General features: G+C 38.4%; 2 protein-coding genes and 1 pseudogene across 2 annotated transcripts in view; all 3 read right to left on the bottom strand.

The window, feature by feature from the left end:
• Positions 1-12,471, bottom strand: part of LOC128163538 (ras-associated and pleckstrin homology domains-containing protein 1-like) — a 188,930-nt gene extending 176,459 nt beyond the window's left edge. The window contains exon 1 of the mRNA XM_052827164.1: positions 12,349-12,471. The gene's annotated coding sequence lies outside the window, so the exon portion shown is untranslated. The remainder of the gene's footprint in view (positions 1-12,348) is intronic.
• LOC128162302 (uncharacterized) lies at positions 4,416-5,312 on the bottom strand. Its single transcript, XM_052825454.1, has one exon. It carries the CDS (start codon positions 5,310-5,312, stop codon positions 4,416-4,418), a length of 897 nt encoding a protein of 298 aa, XP_052681414.1.
• A 2,786-nt stretch (positions 12,472-15,257) lies between the features above and the next one.
• On the bottom strand, positions 15,258-16,061 carry LOC128162301 (gamma-glutamylaminecyclotransferase-like; annotated as a pseudogene).
• Between the last annotated feature and the right edge of the window lie 5,417 nt (positions 16,062-21,478).

Here is a 21,478-nt window from a genome sequence, read left to right as displayed (position 1 = left end):
ATAAACATCACACAATTTACACATTCAAAAAAACAATATACAAGAACATTAAAACATTCTATAAGAAAAGTCTAGGATGGCCCCTCCAAGTCTCCTCTGGTCTCGGTTCTTATGATGGTCCCCGATGTTGACGTTCCTCTGGGTGGACTGCCTGATCCTGCAAGTCTGCCAGCTACAGGACCCGTGGGCGTTAAGCTTCCCTCGGGCAATGGAACCGACCGTAGTTGGTGGCCAAATAACCTCCCGCTTATTGAGCTGGAGCTCGTAAACACCTATCAACTGGCTGTACTTTTAACCTCAAAGGTACCATCGTGACCCCTAATCCAACCCCTCTAACCCCCGGACCTACTCGACCACCAGGGTGCAGTCAGGGCAGTAATATGTTGACAATTCCCAGACCTCCTCATCTCCCCTACCCACACAACTGGGGTGAAACCAATTTTTACACTGGTCACATTGTACCATAAGACCCACGGGAGTTCTTGTTTTTGTAAGAATTCTACCGCAGAAAGTCTTCCCGTCTGTACTTGTTATTGACAACGTCAAAAGTCCGGTAAAAAGCTTCACAAGTTTCTTTGGATCGTATAGTGGTATCAAAGCTGGTCTAATTCCGTTCTGTTCTAATTCAGTTCTGATTTACTAACAATTTGACATGCATATATATACCCTTTCGGCTGGGACAGACAGCTTCGGTTACTCATTACCACCTGCACTGGTAATGAGTGTAGATTTAGTGATCAAACTCCTAAACAATATTTTAATTCTAAATACAGTATCAAAACTGTCAAACTGTCCATCACAGCGTCGGGGGATACGGGCTTACAATCTCCCTCATCAGTACAAAACATGAGTATAGGTTAAAAGGTTAACAGAAAACATGTACTTTGTGACAATCATACAAAATCAGATCTCCACAGAGACTGTTAATATGACTAATATAGCATTACTGTCCTACACCTGGACATGTGATATCACGCTGCTGCGCAGTTAATTTCCAAAATATAATTTCCCAAGGACTTTCCAACATAGTTATTGACATTTTAATAATTGCGCAGTTTGCATAAACAGCTTACATGTTTATTTCATAGTACTTAACAAGGTCATCTGTTTACATTTTACACACACAATACTCATATCGTTTGCGTTTCCCCCTGTCTCTTTCGCCCATGGCTCTTCGACGCCTGAAGATGTTGTGATGTTTCCGGGGCAACCCGAGTCCGGCTCCGAGTCCCCATGAACGGCGCATTTATCGGATTATTGGTCTTTGGCAATACGGATTCTTCGCCACGTTTGTCGCTTTTCACTGATGGTGACTGTTTCGATTCCTCCCCTCTTGGTTCTGTGATGACACGCGTACGGGCCTGATAGTCGCGTATCCACATGGGCAGTTAGCGTGCCTGACATATCTTTAGCTTGTCGTGATGCAGAATTAGCATATCTCGGCGAGTTCGCACCTCATAGATAGTGTCAGACTTCACGGCTATCACAACCCCGGGACCCAGCTAGACCGATTCTACTTTCTTTCCAGCGTTACGGCGCCAGTAAACTAAATCCCCTACTTTATACTGCCGTTCGCGAGTGTGAAGATCGTTGTCTCTCTTCATTGGTTTTTGAGCGGTACACAATTTTGCTCTGGTCAACTCGTGGGACTCCCTGAGCATTTTTTTTATAAATTCGCCACATAGGTGTCCACCTCTCCCTCCCCCATTTTGATCTGATTCCCCCGGGGAAGGCCAAAACTGCAGAGTTGCTGACTATTCACTTCGCGCCCTAGCATTAGGCAATTTGGGGTATATCTGGTGTGTCTATCTACCGCAGACCGTAATGCATCCGCTAAGATACCCAGATGTTTGTCCCAATACTTTGTCAGATTGTCTAAGTAACAACGGACTGCGTCCATCAGGGTGCGGTTTTACCGCTCGACTTGACCGTTGCCGGAGGGTCTAAACGGGGTTGTACGCTACTTATGAATCTGCAGAAGACTAGAGACCTTTCGGAACAATTCACTTTCAAAATGTTGCCCCTGATCCGTAAATATTTCGAAAGGGTACCCAAACCGGACGAAGAATTCCATGATTGCAGCCCGAGCAGTTACTCGGAACCAAGAGTCTATCAGGATCAATAGAATTAACTCTCCAAATAACTCCCTCCTTATCATCCTAAACTGCCCACGCTCCAAATATTAGCACTTTTCTTCTGGCCCAGACAGAATAAGCTCACTATCCTGGTGCACAATCCCTGACTCCAGGGACCCTACCAGCCAGCGAAAAGCAGGTTCATCCCTCTGTTGCCGGAGGGTTTATACGGGGTCGTACGCGGCTTATGAATCTGCGGAAGGCATAAACATCTTTCGGAGCAACTCACTTTCAAAATTTCGCCCCTGATCCGTAAAAATTTTAAAAAGGGTACCCAAACCGGCCAAAGAATTTTACGATTGCAGCCCGAGCTTTTACTCCAGTCGTTTGTGAGGGGAGTGGCACACAGTCAACCCACTTCGTGCAACTGTCCCCCATCATTGAGATGTACTCATTCCACGCCTCAGTGCGGGAAAGGGGTCACAGAAAATTCAAGTCTACCTTTTTCATGGAACTGATCGCCTCGTAAATCATAAGGCCAGTGCGTGACGGCAGGGGACCGTGCTTATTCCGACAGCAGGCGTCCCAAGTAAATACATAATTTTTAATGTCCGTCCCCATCTTCCACTAATAAAATATTTCTCTGGCATTTGCCTTTTTGTGCTGTACCCCTTGGTAACCAGAACTAGGGATATGATGAATCACACCTCTTGCCGAAAACTACTCGGAACCAAAAGCCTATTAGGGTCAAGAGAACAAACTCTCAAAATAACACCCTCCTTATTCATTCTAAACTGCCCCAACTGCAGATAGTTGCACTTTTCTTCTTTCCCCGACACGATAAGCTCACTGTCCTGAGGCACAATTCCCAATTCCAGGAATTCTACCAGTCAGCGAAAAGCAGGGTTATCTCTCTGTTTCCTCGCTAGTTCCTCTTGACTATACGAGGAAAAAGATATATCGTCTTTGTCCGATACCCCTTCCGATTAGTCAGGGCCATTCCAGACAACTGCCTTACTGTTTGCCCTGATGGGCCTCATCAATCACAAACTGTGACTCGGTACACGCCTCAGAAACAAAACTACCATGCACACCCTAGGAACTTAGCTTTTCTAAAGCGGACACCCTCATATGACTGCTCTAATGGCCCCTCACTAAAGAACTCCCTGCAAGCTGGAGGCAATCCATCCAGCGAGGGTTGAACTTCAGGAAACACCGTCTGGGTGTTCTCTTCTGAGAACTGGGATGCAAAAGGTATCACATTGTCTACCTCACTTGAGAAATCCTGCCATCGCTCATGCGCACGCTGGCAATAATGACAACCACCACAAGGCAAATCCTTAACCGCAACTGTCAGGCCCAAGGGCCAACACGGTTGAATCACATCTCGAGAGAGAGAGAGAGAGAGAGAGAGAGAGAGAGAGAGAGAGAGAGAGAGAGAGAGAGAGAGAGCGTTCGCATTTATATGCTTTTCGCCCTGCCGTTGAATGATTTTCATGTCATACTGACTGACTTCCTCAAGCCAACGTTCTATTTGTCCTTCTGGGTGACGAAAGTTAATTAACCCGGTCAAGCTATGATGATCTGTGCGCACGGTGAACTTCCGACCAAGGAGGTAATGTCGGAACTGACGGGTAAACCTTACTACCGCAAGCAACTCTTTACGAGTATTACAATACCGACGCTGCTCTGCAGATAACACGGAACTTGCATACCCGATTGGTCGCTCGCACCCATCCTGAACTTGACACAATTCCCCACCAATGGCGAGGTCTGAGGCGTCAGTATCCAGAAAGAGTGCCCCTTCTGGGTCGGGATAGCCAATACTGGGGGCTAGTCAGACGCGATATTAGGTCTCGAAAGGCTTATTCCTGTTCACTTTCCCACCGGAAGGCAGCTTTGCCTGTGAAGGCATATAGCGGGGCTGCAACTTCTGAAACATGAGGGATAAAGTTCCGGTGATAGATCGCGAACCCTAAGAATCTCTCAACTGCTTTGGTATTTAAGGGTCTTGGCCAATCTCGAACTGCTTCAATATATTGGTCACCCATTTCAACCCCTCCCGAGCTCACTGAGCGACCTAGAAACTCAACTTTTTGCCGTAAGAACTTGCATTTCCTTGGCCTGAACTTAAGGCCATATTGGCGGAAACTCTCGAATACTTGACGCAAGTTTTCCAGATGTGCAGGAGTGGACTCCCCGAGAATGAGAACGTCATCCAGGAAGGCCAGGGCTATCTTCCAATTTAACCGGTGAAGGACGAGATTAATAGCTCGGGCAAACGTAGCTGGAGCATTGCAGAGGCCAAACCCCATCCTCGTGAACTCGAAAAGCCCATACTTAGTTATGAACGTAGTCTTTTCCGATCCTCGGGCTGACCTTAATCTGCCAATACGCCGCGTTGGCATCAAGTTTTGAAAACCAGAGGTTACCCGCAAGCGTGTTGAGGCACTCCTCGATGAGTGGGAACGGGTAGGTGTATATAACGGTCACCTTGTTAAGTGCTCTATAACCAATGCACCACCGCACAGAACCGTCTGTGGATGGTGGTATTAACCCTGCAGCCAGCATACGGTCTAGGTGTCCCTTTTCCTCCCCTTGGAAGACCACTGGGGTCCTGCGCATGCGTTGCTTAACAGGCCGTGCCTCTCCAGTTTCGATGTGATGCTCGATAGCTGCGAACTCGCCCAGATCTAAGTCACAAACGGCGAATACATCTGAGTACTGTGTTATAAGCCCCACCGCCTCATCGCCAGGTAGAGCATTTATCCGAATGTCATCGAGTATCCCTTCGATGTGACTGGGTACTTTGGAAGAACTTTCCGTTCTGATTTGCCTTACTGACGCCTCTGGAATCCCTACTTCGGTCGCAAGTGCTGCAGTGGCAAAGGGCTGACCCTGCCGAAAAATGTGCGCCCTCGGCGTGAGGTTCATGAGCCACAACTCGCCCCTTGTTTCGGACTTGTTAAATGACCTCGACGAAATTACCCAAACCGAAAATTTATCTAAGGGCTCAAGAATAAATTCTAAGATTTCATCGGTTATCCCGCAATCAATCACCACCACTGACAATGGGGGTAGACGCACGCGACGCACCGAGACAGCTTGCATGGAGGGAGAGTTTGGGTTTGCCTTACACATGGGCTGTATCGTCAGACTTGCCCCGACGCGGAATTCCCCTGTGCTGCAGTGCAATTGAACTCCATGCTCCTGCATAAAATCTATGCCCAGGAGCATTTCATCTTGAAGTGGGGCAACATACACAAGATGTCTTAACTGGTTCCCCCATTTCTATAAGAGCATTCCCTAGAGAACCTACCACCATGGGGCCCCGCCCCCAGCGAGGTTGACATCGATGCTAGTGGATTCCCAGGACGCGAAAACATCTTATCATAAACCTGCTGTGCTATAATTGTAATCTCAGCTGCAGTATCGAACACCGCGCTCACCTGGACACCATTGACCTTGATCGATATGCGCTACGCACTTTCCCCATAGCCAAGGCCTCCCGACCTAACTGATGAGACAACTCGAGTGGCCGCCCCTACTGTTGAAGTATCTGAGAAATGTACCTGCCCACCATCAGCTTGTTTACTGGTTCGCGGGCCCTGATGGTGTGATGAATCAAGCCGCTGTCGATTTAGGCACTCTCTCCGAAAATGCCCCTGTTGGTTGCATGCATAGCACAACCCAGACCCCCGGCGACGGCTGTGAGGATTAAGTGGAGAACCCCCCTGAACCCCCACGGGTGTCGTGTTCCTTCTGTTACTGGCCAAACTAGAGTGTGCAACAGACTCTTGTCTTGGTGAAACATCACGACTTACTGAGTTGTAGGAATCGCTACGCGGTGCGGCGAGGGAGATCTCGACTGCTACCGACCGGACAACTGACTATCTCGCGACACAGAATGTACTCCCCTGCGTCGTTGCGCAAAAGCTTGTCAGCTCAGTTGGTATGTCTTGACCCTTCGTACTGCTTCGTCTAGAGTGATTGTAGGATTATCGATGAGTTTCTGTCCGGCTCGAGGATCCTGTGAGCCAATCGGGAACCGTAGGACGGCCTGCTTTTGGAGCACTTGTCCCGGAACTCTTGCCCCTAGAGCACGCTGCGCGACTTCCATAACCCGGTCCCCCCATTGCTCTAAACTCTCCTTGGACCCCTGGGTCATGGCGATAAACTCTACTTCAGAGGCAGCTTGAAGCGTGCCCTTCCCAAACCGCTGTTAAAAGCGCAAAGCTGATTCACCAAATCTCATTTCTCTCCCCCCCCCCCCCCCGAGGAGAGGATATAAAAGTACTTTAAAGCATGGCCTTCAACTGACACACTTAGGGCTAACAAACTGTCGTCATTTGTCTACCCGTAGTACATTGCTAAGGTTCGGAACTTGGCGTAAAACAACCTCCACTCTAAACTACCATTGTACTGTAGACTTTTGGTCTCAGCTCCCCCAGGGCACGGCCCCCTTACTCTGACGGGCATGGGCCCCGACATGGCTGTCCGAGGCATGGTTCCCCCCACTGCCTCCAGCACTCCCCGTTCCCGACACTACAATCCCGTGGTGTACACCATACCCACTTGTTTTAACATCTGGCCGCTGCCCCTCAACCTGCCCCTGCCCAGGAGAACCACCCCCATGAGGACCACTCTCCCCCATGCTACCTGGTGTCACCCGAGCAGTGCTCACAGTGCTTTCAACCCTGGAAACGCTACCATCAACTGGGGGTGCCCAGTGTCTACATTCCCTTGACCTACAGAACGCGAGCTCACTCCTGCCTCTGGCGGCAGGTTTTCTTGTGCTTTATCCCTGGGGCTTGATTCCTGAGAGTGAATTCTTTCCCCAAGGACCTTGACATTCCCACCAACAGTTGCATAATCTGGGCTAGCTTAGATTCTATAGAGTTGTAACAACGTTATTGTTGACAAGCCAATCGTGTAAAATAGTTCGTGTAACGTGGGTGATCGTTCGTGTAACGTGCGGGATCGTGCGTTAACATATGTATCAGGAAAATTAGTTTGCGTTATCGTGCGTGATCGTGCGTTGTTTTTGTTTTGTTTTGTTTTTTGTTTTTGTAGTTTTCTTTACGGAATTTCAGGATTAATTCTTAAAACAACAACAGGTAGTTTTTGTAAAACAATGTGAATGTTAAACTTTTAATAGAAGAACATTGACAGTTGTTAACATTCATTCTCTCTTTCGTTGTTAAATACATTTAGCAAGTATTTCCACAGTTCATTCAATCCTGTGTACGGTCGAGTTAGTTTTGCATAATCTTATAATCAGCCTATATCAAGCATCTATTGTGTCTTGACACATAATTTTAATCATATAAGCAAGAGCGAACACGTTGAATGAAAGCTGCCAAGCTTACCCATTCCTCGTTTTAAACTAAACGATTATTCCCAAATTTTTTCTTTCATGAAAATACGATCCGCATTCCTATCTGGTACATTGTGTAAACATTTGTTTGCAATAAAATTTATTTAGACGCTTTAAAATTTAGAAAAAATATAAATAAATCAATTATATACTGTTAATAATGAAAATGTTGGATGTGTAAAATCGAAATTCTATGTAACAAGGTAACAAATTTACCTCTATTTCGCTCAATCAAATCGTACGTAATGGAAATATATTGCATAAATAGTCAACTCGTACATATATGTAAATAGTTTCGTGTAGTTTATGCATTATCTTCATTTTATTTACACCTAAGTTATTATTCGTTACGGAGACAAAAAAAAATAATTTGTGTATGAATCTTATATTTGTTTGTATGGATGTGTAAAATCGTTTACTCGTAAAATAATAAACAGTGCATGGCTACTGTACATGCCGCTTTTCAATAAAACACAAACATAAAGCAATACAAATTAAAGCAATACGTTTCCTTAATTCTAATCTTAAAATTTAATTTTAATTTTGCCTGTTTAATGGTGTAGAATCGTTTGGTTGCGTGTCATATCGTTTTTGTTCGTGTATGGTGAAAATTCAGTAAGTTAGTGATCGTCCGTGTAACGTGCATGATCGTTCGTGTAGCGTGCGTGATCGTTCGTGTATCAGAATCGTGCGTGTCGTTTGTCAACAATAACGTTGCTACTACTGCAGTGCACCAGGTTTGATGCAAATACCTTGAGCACAAATATCCCTGATAAAAACATGTACAGCATTTACCACCATACAGAGTATTATATACAGTTAGTCATTTATTATACTTTTTTAAAAATTTTGAAAAATGTAATTTTTCATAGTAAAGATAAGATCCCATCAAATTAAGGTAGCAAGGTAAAAAATACAAAACTATTGGGCAAAGTCCTTCTAATTAAAAGAAACACACCTTTAGTTGAATAATGTAGCACCATAAAACCTACTTTTCTAAGAAAGAAATAGGTTCACACTAAATTCCATATAGCATGGCATGGCCATGGATTCACAGGTACAAAAATATAATATGCCGATAACAAAGTTCCCATTAATGTCCAATCTAGAAAGTAAAAATATTTTCAGAATTAAGTCTTACCTATATGCACATGCAATTGGCTGAAAACTAAAACTTCCTCACAAAAATCTGACAATGTGTATAAAGAAATTCCTATCTCTGTTCTTTCCTTATCAGCATGTATAAAAGCAATCAATGAAAATTCCAAAATTGTCATGCAACAGGCCAGCGCATACTTTAAACATGCACAAGGATCGAGGGTTTTGATTTTCATTGGCGACATCTGCCGTTAAAAATGGTATTGCTATTTTATGACTGCAATCAAAGATCAATATCTACTGTACGACATGCAGCATAACGTCTTCTCAGACTTTATTTTAATGCTTTTTTTCTTTATGTTAATAGCTAGTGAAAATGAGTGATAAAATCTGAGAGAAAATACATTTGTTATAAGGAACATTCTCTCTTTTCTTTACCGAGTCATAATTTTCTAAAAGAATATCAAGTTTCTACCCAATAAAACAGAATCTTATTGATAAATTCAAAAAATTTACAAAATAAAGTAACTTTTTTAAATCAATGTATCTATACATACAACCACAGAAATAATGTCATGTATTATTATTTTTTAGTTTGTAGAATCATGAAAATTTCTTTATACCATAATTACCAGTTTAATCAATGCCTTTGAAGCAAACTTTTTTCTACAAACAGTTCTAATAGCTGCACATGCATCAGAAAACACAAAATGATTTGATATTTTGTTCAAAAAATAAGAATGACCTACCTATATATTCACATACACAAACTTGCATCAACTTTTTTTAGCCAATTTCACTTGTCCCCAACTTTTTACCAACTTTTAGAAGCACAAAACACTTCGATACTGACATTGAACAGCAGGAGTTATTACCCTTAGATTGTGATATTCTTAATCCCAGGAAGCGACTGTGTACTTGCAGAGATAACTAAAATACAGCCGTACACACAGAAGTGACAGTATGTAAACAAACCAAAGAGGGCTGTTCTGGAGGGGTGTGGGAAATGAGACACCCTCCAGATATGGATTCTGTCAAAATTCTCAGAAAATCTGTCATTAAAAACATCTGTTCCCAGCATGCTTCAGTATACTTGATGGAGAATTAGCTTTTAATGCTTTACATACACGTTTAAGCTTGTGAGAGATGTGAAGTGAGTTTATGCTTGTAGGGTACTAGCTAAAAAGAAAGACACAGAAACTCTGGACACACCAAGAGATGCACAGAAAGACAGAGGCAAGGGAGAGATGGACACAGAGAGAATTGAACATAAACAGAACATCTGAAATATAATCTCTGAGAGAGAGAGAGAGAGAGAGAGAGAGAGAGAGAGAGAGACAGACAGATTTAATTTGAACATCATGCATCAGAAAGAGTGAAAGAGAGATGTACTGATAAATTGATCTCCATCCTTATTGTACCTGGTAGGCCTTTAAATATTGCCATGATCTGATTCCCATTTTTATCTTTATATGAGGAGAAATATAAAAGAAGGACAAAAGAACTATATATGACATGGGCCTAAAATGATCACCTAAAATGAACATTATTGTTTTACTGTAATTCTTTGTTTGCTTGGTAAAGGTATATATGTTTTTTAAAAATTTTCATCTTGATTTAAGTGCCCACAATTTAGAAATATGACATCATAAAGATATTAACCTTTTCCCGCCATTTTTGCATTTTTAGGATAAAACGGCTTGTTTTCAAAGTTTTCCTTTCAAAAACATAGAGCGCATGCTTAAACAAACAAAATAATATTATTTCAATCAGAGATGTACCTAACCAAGACTAATAAATGACAAAATTCTCCTCGTTCAATATTCGCTCTATATTTCCCATTCATAAAAAGATAAGATAAATGTCAATTTTTGACTAGTTCTGATTGAATTATAAAAACAGCGCAACTCCTGACATCATATTCTATTGTAGTGCAGATAAATCAAATAAATAGGTGAAAAATATATTTTAATAATTTAATTCTGGTTGTAACGCGCTGATTCGCTAAAAAAATTATTTTATATCGTATAAAGAATGTTGCATACGTCATAGTAAGACTAACGTCAAACAAGTATCAATACGCCTGACGTTACGTTTGAATTTTGTACAATGTTACGTCATTTTAAAGGTCAAATGACCGTTTTTATCTACAATGAAGAGTAAAAAAAATAAATTATAAGCAATGAATTCAATATTTATTAGTTTGTAGGGGGCCTGTATAAGGCCCCATTCCCAACGGTAAAAAGTTATTCCCAATTTCATCACAGAAAATTCCCAAAAGATAAAAACAAATATCGTTTAAGAAAAAAAAAATGTGTCCCGAATTTCGTGAAAAGTAAATCGGGATCGGGGTTTTAAAAATCTAAACCGCATGCTCCAAATAAGGGCCGCGATATTGTGACTGGGAACCATGTCGCACAATTCATTGTATTACAGAAAAAAAATGAAACTGGATGATGCAATACTGGTTAAACCTATTAAAACATACTTTTCTAAAAATATGGTTACCGAAAGTGAAACTTAATGATGTCTTATTTGAAATTATTTAGAGAAATGTAACGTATGACATTTTTCCCAATGTCATCCAAATGTCGCTATTTTTCCCAAATGGAAAGGCCCAGGCCCTTGTTTTTGGGAGCTAAAAAAAACCCTTATACGATATAAAATGGTTTGAAACAGTTTACGCTTTTTTAAAAACCGCGAACCGCTTCGCGTAAACTGCCCCAAACCATTTTATATCGTATAAAACAAATAAATATTGAATTCATTCCTTAATAACAACTCTTCTAAAAAATAAAATAACAATTTTTAGCATAGGAAACTGGTGAATTATGGGGGACAAATTTGACTCAATCATATATAGTTCTTTGAGCAGAAAGATGGTCAGAGATAGAGAGATGATCAGAGAGATGGACAGACACTGAATTTATTCCATATGAGAGAGAGAGAGAAAGAGAGAGAGAGAGAACACGGGGAGAGAGAGAGAAAGAGAAATTAATGTAATTTGATCCCCATCCCAAAAGTCCCAGGTAGTCCTTTAAATATTGACAGGATCTGATTCCAATTTTTATCTGTGGACCCAGGGTGAGAATAGAGTGACAAAATTTAAGCAGATGGTCAGCAGCCAGTAAAGTACTTGACCTTGGGTGTCCATAACCTTTTCTTTCGATAAAACTGATCTTTCTTTTGTCAGAATGACTTGTCTGTGGTGCTATACAAATGATGGACAAAGGGGGACCAGCGGATTTAAAAATAACCCAGGAGATCAATATTGACTTAATGGATAAACACTGATAGCAAAACAAACTGTTGTTGGTTAATTTGACAGCATTATCAGTGATCGACTACTCTGTATATAGCTTCTTACAAGTTCAGTGTTATGTGATCAGAATGGTAAATTGATAAATATATATTCTAAATTTAAATAATTATAATAGTTAATTGAAATTGATATCAAAGAAGTTGAAATTTTTGTTTATTTTATTATTTTGTGCTTTTTTTAAATTTTAATTTTGAAAAAAAAGGGGGGGGGATTTGCATATGGAGCCGACAAAATAAGCCTGCAGGAGTTAGTGCGCTTTGTTTACGACGTACAGCCATGCTGTGTGTGCATGAAGACAGCGCAATTCCATAACAAAGACTTCTTAATAATAATGCTGTGACATTTGCTGAAGACTGTAAAAAAAGTAACGTGTACATGAATGTAAGTTTAAATTCGCACAAAGAACGGCCTTTGTTTCGTGATTTATGAAAATCTGGTGAAGATGCTGTTCAAAGTAACATGATTGCGTCACTTACACAGTTTTGCAGGCTTATCTCGCATCTTGATCATAAAGTTTTAAGACACTCTGGCATTTCCTAGACCTGGTTAGATGTACTTAATCATGTTACCAGCGGCATGTGGGTTTTGGGTCTTCAGGCTACATACCCCTTGCTTTTCTGAATCCTGTGCAGCATGCTGCATCTAAACCGGAAGTTATAACTCTTGACCCAGAATAAAATTAGCATTTTTAATATGATGCATTGAGGTCCACGTAGGGATATTGCCCCTTCTTTAATTTACTAGTAAGGGCCTGCACTGGCGTCGGAAGCAAATTGAAAGTGGGGGGGGGGGGGCTAGACTAATCCTCAGAAATATTGAGGAAAAATATATTTCCCAAAATCTTGAAACTCCCAATCCGGGGGGAGGGGGGGGGAGTAAACCTTTACTTCCCATACCCAAAATTTCCCCCCCAAACATTAAATTCCTAATCCGTGGGGGGGGGGGGGAGGGGGGGGGCTAGTATGCCTATTTCTCCAACTTCTCAATCTTTGAATTCAAGGTGAATTTAGGAACAATTACATTACCGGCTAGAAAAAGTGGGGGGGGGGGAGGCTAAACCCCCTATGATGCTATATGCCTAATGGTTAAGTCTAACTTTGCAGAAAAGGTGGGGTGGGGGGGCTAAGCCCCCCTTAGTCGCCCCCCCCCCCCCGGTTCCGACGCCTATGGCCTGGAGAAAAAAACTTCAAAATATAACAATTTTGGTCATCTGTAAAAGTTATGTTGAGATTAAGTTAAAGAGGCATTGTCACGATTTTGGTCAAAAGTTATTTTCCCGATTTTAAAGTTTATAATACTTCAGTAAGGCATCTTTAATAGGCAACTGAAATGTAAGTGTCCTTCGTTGAGTTATAAGCGAATTACAGATCCTACAATTCTTTGTTATGAAATAAGCCAATTTAATGTTGGTACATGTAGAACTGAAGTACAAACAGCTTCTTTTTCAGTGGTACAGTTTTTTGTGTGCACAGATACTGCATTTTTGCGCTTCATGTTATGTTTTTTCCTAAATAATCTCATTAATTTTATGATTCACATTTGATGTACTAGTATATGAAAGTGAATAAAAAAATCTTACTATGTAGTTGTATCTTTTTTACTAGACTCTGTGCAGTTTACAAAAGAACAAGAAAACAATAATGGATTAAAATATTTTTCAGAGCATTGTGAAATCTCCCTCAATATGATGACTCATCATGTATAAAAAGCAGAATATGTATTTTATAAACAAATTGATTTGCTTTTAAAAGGGGCAGTACTCCTCCAAAAGCTGTCATCTCTAATTTTCCTGCAAGCATGCACGTTTATACTTATTAACAACAATAAAAAATAGAATTATAAATTGAAATGTGCAAGAACTCGCAAAAAATGATGGAATTAGTAATAACTGGCATTATGCACATTTACAGATTATGTTCTAAAAACCTACAAGGTTTTATTTAATTCCGTTTAGCGGTTTGCGAGGAGTTGCGCTTAGAAACTGTTTATTACTATATTAAATTAGTGAAGTTGAATGTTTGTGGTAATGTGAAAGATCGAAAAAGAAATTGAAAAAAGGAATTGGTTTTTAATGTGAATATTTTTTTTTTTTTACGTAATTAGAAGTTTATAACTGAATCAAAATAGGAACAAGTGATATTGCAGATAACTTAAATCAATAAGCATTCTGAGAGTAGAACCTTTGTTCACTTTTTGAACGCTGAATTGAACATTCCAGTTTTAGACCTAAAATTAATTATAACGTGTTCAACGTTAGAAACTGTTTCTGTATGCCTAAGATGAATAAGAAGATAGACAAATCAGCTTGAAAATGATTGTTTAGTAGTATAATAAACATATAAACAAAAATAGGGCACGAGACTTGTTTACGTACCATAATTTTTTAGCCCTTTATCGTGCTTATAACTCTACGACCGACTCTCAAATTTCATTTGATCAATAGAAATGCAATCTTAAAGCATGGTAACTGATAAAAATTGAAAAATAGTATTTGACCAAAATCGTGACCATGCCATTTTTAAGTTTGATAAATTCGATTAAAATATATGCGACAAAATTGAAGTGCCCCATCATAAAAAAATTGTTTATAGCGGTGTTATAGTTTATCATCATCTTTTATCTTAATCTATCTTTTCTTCAAAATATCACTATCAAAATGATAAGAAAAAAGATACTTGTACTGGGACATGATACATATAATCCAAATAAAATCATTGGACGGGGGTGTATTTACATTAACCTATATAAAAGTAAGAATAGCTAACGAAATTATTCAAATTGTACACACGTTTCGTAATATTCAACACAAGTATGCATGCCTGTGCATAAAACAAATTTATACGCGACTTCCCAAAATTGATGATTTTTTCCCTGTAGGTAGAGTTAGTGGTAATATGTTTATATATACATAATTTGTCTTGTTAATATGACCTTTAAGGACATTTCAAGGTCACCAATTGTGTTAATGTAAAATTTGTACTTAAACGCGATTTTTTTCATCGAATCAAAAAACCAAATTATCTGACAGCTAGTTTGCTATGTTACATATTTATATTCTTTAAGATTCAAAATTTGTCAGTTGTCATGTACAAATTTTGATTAATATAACAATATACATGTAATAGTTTTAATTAAAATAAGACAGGAATTTACTTTCTGTAGTACGTATGCATTTTATGTATGAATTGAATTAAAGTTGATTCAGATTTATGTATACTCAGGAGTTCTAACCATTAATGTAAGAGAGAGAGAGAGAGAGAGAGAGAGAGAGAGAGAGAGAGAGAGAGAGAGAGAAAGAGAGAGAGAGGAGAGAGAGAGAGAGAGAGAGAGAGAGAGAGAGAGAGCGAGAGTCGAAAAAACATATAAGTACAAGTGTTCGTCAATGCTAACATAAAAACGTAATAATTTTTGCCGCCCATGTCAATAAAAACAAAACCAACACATTAATTTTCTTCTCGTTTACTATGATTTTTTTGTCCTTTTCAAAGTCATATACATCAATGTGAGGAAGGTCACGCACAGAATCACGGTCGTTATAAAAATTGCACCAACACTTGGAGCGGGTGTTCGCTTGGCTTTCTTTGGATTTCGGCGCGCTCGACTGGGAATCTGGATCGCTACACTGTGTATCTTTTGAGTTTGTGTACTCCGCCAATATCACGGTGCGTGTGTACATTTCAGGGTGATCTTCAAAGTAATCCAGGAACTTCATTTTCTCATCATCCACGTCATAGATTTCACCCTTCACATGCTAAAAAAGGAAAGTTTTAAAACTAGATATTCCCGCTAATCAATTAAGCTAAAACCAATGGAAACAGAAATTAAGATATTTTATATCTATTTGTAGCTCGCGTGTGTTTGTATCAAAATAGACATCATTCTACTTTAAAGGCAAATTAATAAAATTCAGGGTTTTGTTTTAATACGCTCAGAATACTAGTACTCAGCAATTATAATTAGAGGGAAAACTATGTACAATGACGCATTTCTTACCCATCCAGTTCCTGGCTCGTGTAAGAGACAAGGCATATTCCAGGATCTCTCAATCACCAGCGGGTACTTCTCCACGGTCTGTCCGACACCGACGAATAAAGTGGTGCCTGTACCAGGATCCCATCAAACGGAAGTGATTTGGCTGACCATTTTTCAATGTTCCGTAAACAAATATTCTGTTCATCAAGGTGGGTTTCTCAGGACTTAAAATTATGTATAAAAAAGAAAAGAAAAAAAAAGCTTTTAAGATTTTTATTTCAGACGTTTCTTGCAAAAATAAGCTTCCATAACAAAACACTTAAGTTAGGTCACTATATGGAAATCATATATATTTAAAACGCAAACCATAAAACAATACGTTCGTATATCGTATAAACTAAATGTCATAAAGGGAAAATTATGTATAAAAATCAGTTTTGAAATTAAAATGATTAAATTTTTCAGGACAGATCACATGTAGCTACATACCTGTACCACATAGCTAATGATATAATATATTCCACTGGGTCAGTTAGACAGATACGGTTTTATAAGTAAAATATGCGTATGTAATGATAATTAGATAACTAATAATATCTATTACATCAGAATCAAGGGTAGAATAGTTTTATGAATTTACTCAATAAACGTTCAAATAAAATCAATTGATATTCATAGCTTATGACTGCCTCTGGCTTAGTACGGCGGAGCGTGTGTGCCAAAACAACGAATTAGATACTTAGTACTTCACAGTCATTAATACCTTGGTTTGAGTACACGTACCTTGAATTTAATTCAGCTTTCTGTTAAAGTAGTGGATTTGGCATAGGTATAAATTAGTTAAAGGTATCGCAACTCTCTTTAAAATATCATGACAAGAAAAAAAACAACCCAGAGCAAAATCAAAAAAAACATCCACAGGTGCTTGCGGACTCAGCCCCCCCCCCCCCCCTCCCCGATTTGAAACCCCCTTGGTAGTTGACTTTTTTGATAGAAAATCCTTTAAAGTCATTTACACAACATGTTCCATTTTCAATATCAAAAAATTAACGGAAAATGAGGAGGGGGGGGGGGGGGTGGTCCTGTCCTTAAACACCTGTACAAACATCATGAAACCTATCATAGCCCTAGAATGAGATACGTTATGGTACATGTAAAATAAATTGGGAAGGACAGCATACAGTTGGCTTCAAAACTGATTATTCTTTTTACGGGAAATTTGAATTGATAAGAATAAAGCGATTGCAATGAATGTCTGCTGGTGGTTTAATCCACATAATTGACGAAGCAACAGCCGGGAGGTAGGTGGGGTGGTGGTGTTTCATCCCCTTACTTGTGGGAAGGGGTGACGGGGTGACTTACAGAAAGATACCCCGACACACAGCAAAGACAGTGGCGTAGCTAGGGACAAAAATGTTAGCAGTGAAAATGAACCATTTATGGTGGAGCTTGAACTGTTGATTACGATGAGATGAAGGCCTGTCTATTTCATTGCTAGCCATTCAGCCATGACTATTTCAAGTCATCAAGATTTGTCAGGCTTTTGAGCTAAGACTACGCAATTTGTGTAATTAAAACCAACGTCATTTTAAACTTGTTATGATGCAAGAAAAAGATAGTCACACCCTAGCGAGAGTCCAAGATCTGGTAACAATGGTTCTACTCTCTGAATGCTTATTGGTTTATATAAGTTATCACTCTTTCTTATTTAGATTCAGTGTTCTAATTACGTAAAATTATATTTAAATTAAAAACCAATTCCTTTTTTCAAAATTTTCTCGACTTTCAAAACATCAGTTTAATTAGGTATTCACCAACTTTTGTGTATTTTACCCCCCCCCCCCTTTCCAAATCCGATAAAACTCCTTATCTTATTGGGGGGGGGGGGGGGATTGTTACACGGAAAAGGTAAAAAGTTGTGTGGAATCATTTATATATATTTATATACATTTGTTTATTACATGTACACCAAACACCAGACCACCAGTGCCTGGATATCATGTATACATAATAATTTTAACACAACAGGAATGAATGACACTCCAATTGTCACATCACATTGTTTTTTTTGCGTTAAATAGATATAAGTGCTTCCATAAATAAATGACTTAAAGAATAGAACAGTGATATCAACATCTCTAGTAGTAAAAAGTCTCACTTATAGATATTTTAAAACAAACTGCGATTGAATGCACTACCAGATTTCAAGAAAATTTCGAATAATTGCGAAATCAATAAGATGCAACAACAGTCTCCCAACGACGAGGAGGTTGGTCGTTTAAACAGTTTACAACGATACTTAAGAGTTTGAAATTTATCTAATATAAAAGTGATCAAATTGAGGGCCTTTGAAATGTAACATATATCTTTGACTCGAAAATCTTAGCACGAAAAACCATCAATCAAATACTATAAAGTTCTTTAATCTGTTGTCGAATCACAATTCTGTATTTCTTTCTAAAAATCTATATATCCATAACATAAGTTTTTGAAATTGTCTGTTCCTCACGAACATATTGATCTAGCTTAGCTCATCCATACGGTTTGTATACCGTTATATGTAAATATGCTTATATGACTTGTACCTCTTGTACTAATGCAAAAAGTAGGAGGATATTTATGTAGAAACCAACGAGTGTAGCGGGCACCAGGACCCCCCACCCAGAGCAACTGTGACGCATGGTAAAGGACCGTGGGGAACTAAAGCACGACGAGATTGGAGAATCCTCGTCAGATCATTCTCTTTTTTAAGCAAACTCTTCTAGATCTTAAACCGCTGCATTGAATTTTGGGAACTTTGAAGGTGTGTAGAAGACAATGTGAAGATGTTCACATTATAATTACCACAAACATTCGACTTCATTTTAATATAGTAATGAACATTTTCTGAGCGCAATTCCTCGCAAACCGCTGCACGGAATTACGTAGGGACTTGTAGGTTTAACATAATGTGTAAATGTGCATAATACCAGTAATTACCAATTCCATCATTTTTGCGAGTCCTTGCACATTTCAATTTATAATTCTAATTTTTATTGTCGTTAATAAGTAAAGACGTGTATGCTTGCAGGAAAATTTGATATGATAGATTTTGGAGGAGATATATGCCCCTTTTAAAAATCAAATCATTTTGTTTATAAAATACATATTCTGCTTTTCATACAGGATGAGTCATCATATTGAGGGATATGCACAATGCTCAGTTAATTATTTTGATCCATTATTATTTTCTTCTTCTTTTGTAAACTGCACAGCGTCTAATAAAAAGATACAACTACATAGTAAGATGTATTTTATTCACTTTCATATATTCGTACATCAAATTTGAATCATAAAATTAATGAGATTATTTAGAAAAAAACATACCATTATGCCCAAAAATGCAGTATCTGTGCATACAAAAAAATGCACCAATGAAAAAGAAGCTGAATTGACTTTCAGTTCAGAGATGACGTTAAAATCAATAGTATTCTCATATCAAGAAATGAAAAACAGTTGTTGTACTGGGGCACAATGTACTTCAGTTCTACATGTGACAACATTAAATTGACTTACAGGTGTATTTCAATTTGTCATATAGATTTAGGATAAATTGAAATAAATTGAACAAGCCCGAGATGGATTTAATTTTAGCAATGTGTCATTTAACTTCCTAAATTAAAATTCTATATATATGAACACATATCAGAGTCATCTCTATATTTAATGCTTACTCTTTATGAATTCAATGACCAATATCATATCTATCAGCTACAATTATTAAATTTAAATTATTAAAACATTGATCAGACATTCCCACATTTACAATGGTTGTATGTATTTGTCAACTTCACAAACAATATTTTCAAATACTTCAAGATGACAGACAAAAAGATAAAGGGAAAAAAATAACCTAAAATAGCAGGTCATATAGACCTGTAAACACACGGTCTGTTACATCACTGAATAAGTTTGCGTAGAGCTATAAACACACGGTACAATGCATCACTATTGACTAAATAAGTTTGCATAGAGCTATACACATCACTAAGTAAGTTTGTGTAGAGCTATAAACACACAGTCCGTTACATCACTGAATATGTTTGCATAGAGCTGTAAACACACGGTCCGTTACATCACTGAATAAGTCTGTGTGGAGCTATAAACACACAGTCCGTTACATCACTGAAGAAGTTTGCTTATAACTATAAACACACAGTTCGTTACATCACTGAATAAGTTTGTGTAGAGCTTTAAACACATGGCCTGTTAATGTTATATCATTAAATAAGTTTGTGTAGAGCTATAAACACACGGTCCGTTACATCACTGAATAAGATACCGGTATCCGTTTCCTTTTCTATAAGCTGTGTTAGATACCCATGGTCAGGAATCCACAATGTTTGTTTTCAATAGCATTCTTCATATCTAATGGTGAAAAAAAAGAAATAAAGATAAATCTAAACACTAAGTATTATTGATTAATTATTTATTTTTTATTATTAAATTTGTATCGGCAGTCCATTCCCATTACATATAATTCTACATACAGCAACCTGAGGTGACGGTTGACAAAATAAAACCCGTTAAACACATCTTCAATCAATTGTCTATCGTTCATAAAAGTTCGTGTCTCAATCACCTACAGTGACTAAAATCTCGCAGGTATCGAATTTGTAAAAAGGATAGGTACCTAAGATAGTTTATATAACTCACCGGAAGTAGAATATGTTTGCTTATTTAACAAATATAAGATTGTGTAATGATATACCGGTATTCATAACAAGAAAAAAAATAGGGAAAACAATATTTTTAAGTGCTTCCGGTGACGACTGGAAGTGACCACGATTCAAACAAAATAATGTAAACACGGATACATACTTAGGGCTATCATCCTACAAAGTTTGGTTTTTCAAGTCATCACCGCTTTTGAGATCTGGGGGAGTCATTGTGGGTTTTTTTGTCTCTTGACAGGAGACGAACAAACGGAAATGCTCAGTGAAAATAAAAAGTTAGTATTTCTTGAACATTAGACACTTGGACTTTATTGTTTATCAAATCTAACAAATTGTCAAAGAAAAAAGTCAATTCTTCAAACACCCTGATTTGTTTGAACCCCTCCGGTGAGGACCGGAAGTGACGGTTGAAAAAATGAAAGCAGTTTAACACATTTTGTACCAAATGTCTATATTGGTTTCGTGCATTGATCGCTTGACTTTCTGAGATCTCGTGGGTAAAAAAAATATTTTAAAAACGCTTTCTGAGATATTTGAGATATCTCACCAGAAGTATAATTTTTTGTTTTTATTTAACATCGGATACATGATATATGTAAGGATTATTACTTATATTTCAATTCTATATGAAACAAATTAAAAGCAAAAGACAAAATAATTTTTGAAGTGCTTAAGGTGACGACCGGAAGTTATGACAAACAAAACGAAATAGTTTAAAGACATCAACAACTATAGATCTATAATCCTACAAACTCTGAAAGCTCAAGTCTTTATCATTTTTAAAATCTCAATGTAACAAGCTTTTTGTCGCGGGACAGGAAAGGGACGACACAAATGAACTTTGGAAAAAAATGAAAAATGGATAATCGAGATATATTTTTGTTCTATCATTCATGAAAATTTAAAGAAAATCCATCGA

Source organism: Crassostrea angulata, chromosome 9 (assembly GCF_025612915.1).
Source record: "Crassostrea angulata isolate pt1a10 chromosome 9, ASM2561291v2, whole genome shotgun sequence".
In the NCBI taxonomy this organism is placed as follows: Eukaryota; Metazoa; Mollusca; class Bivalvia; order Ostreida; family Ostreidae; genus Magallana; species Magallana angulata.
Note: the sequence above shows the minus strand (reverse complement) of the source record. Positions and strands in the feature narration are given on the sequence as shown.

Coding starts and splice junctions, on each gene's coding strand:
- LOC128162302 (XM_052825454.1), bottom strand. CDS start 5,312: ATGCTCCTGGGCATAGATTTTATGCAGGAGCATGGAGTTCAATTGCAC.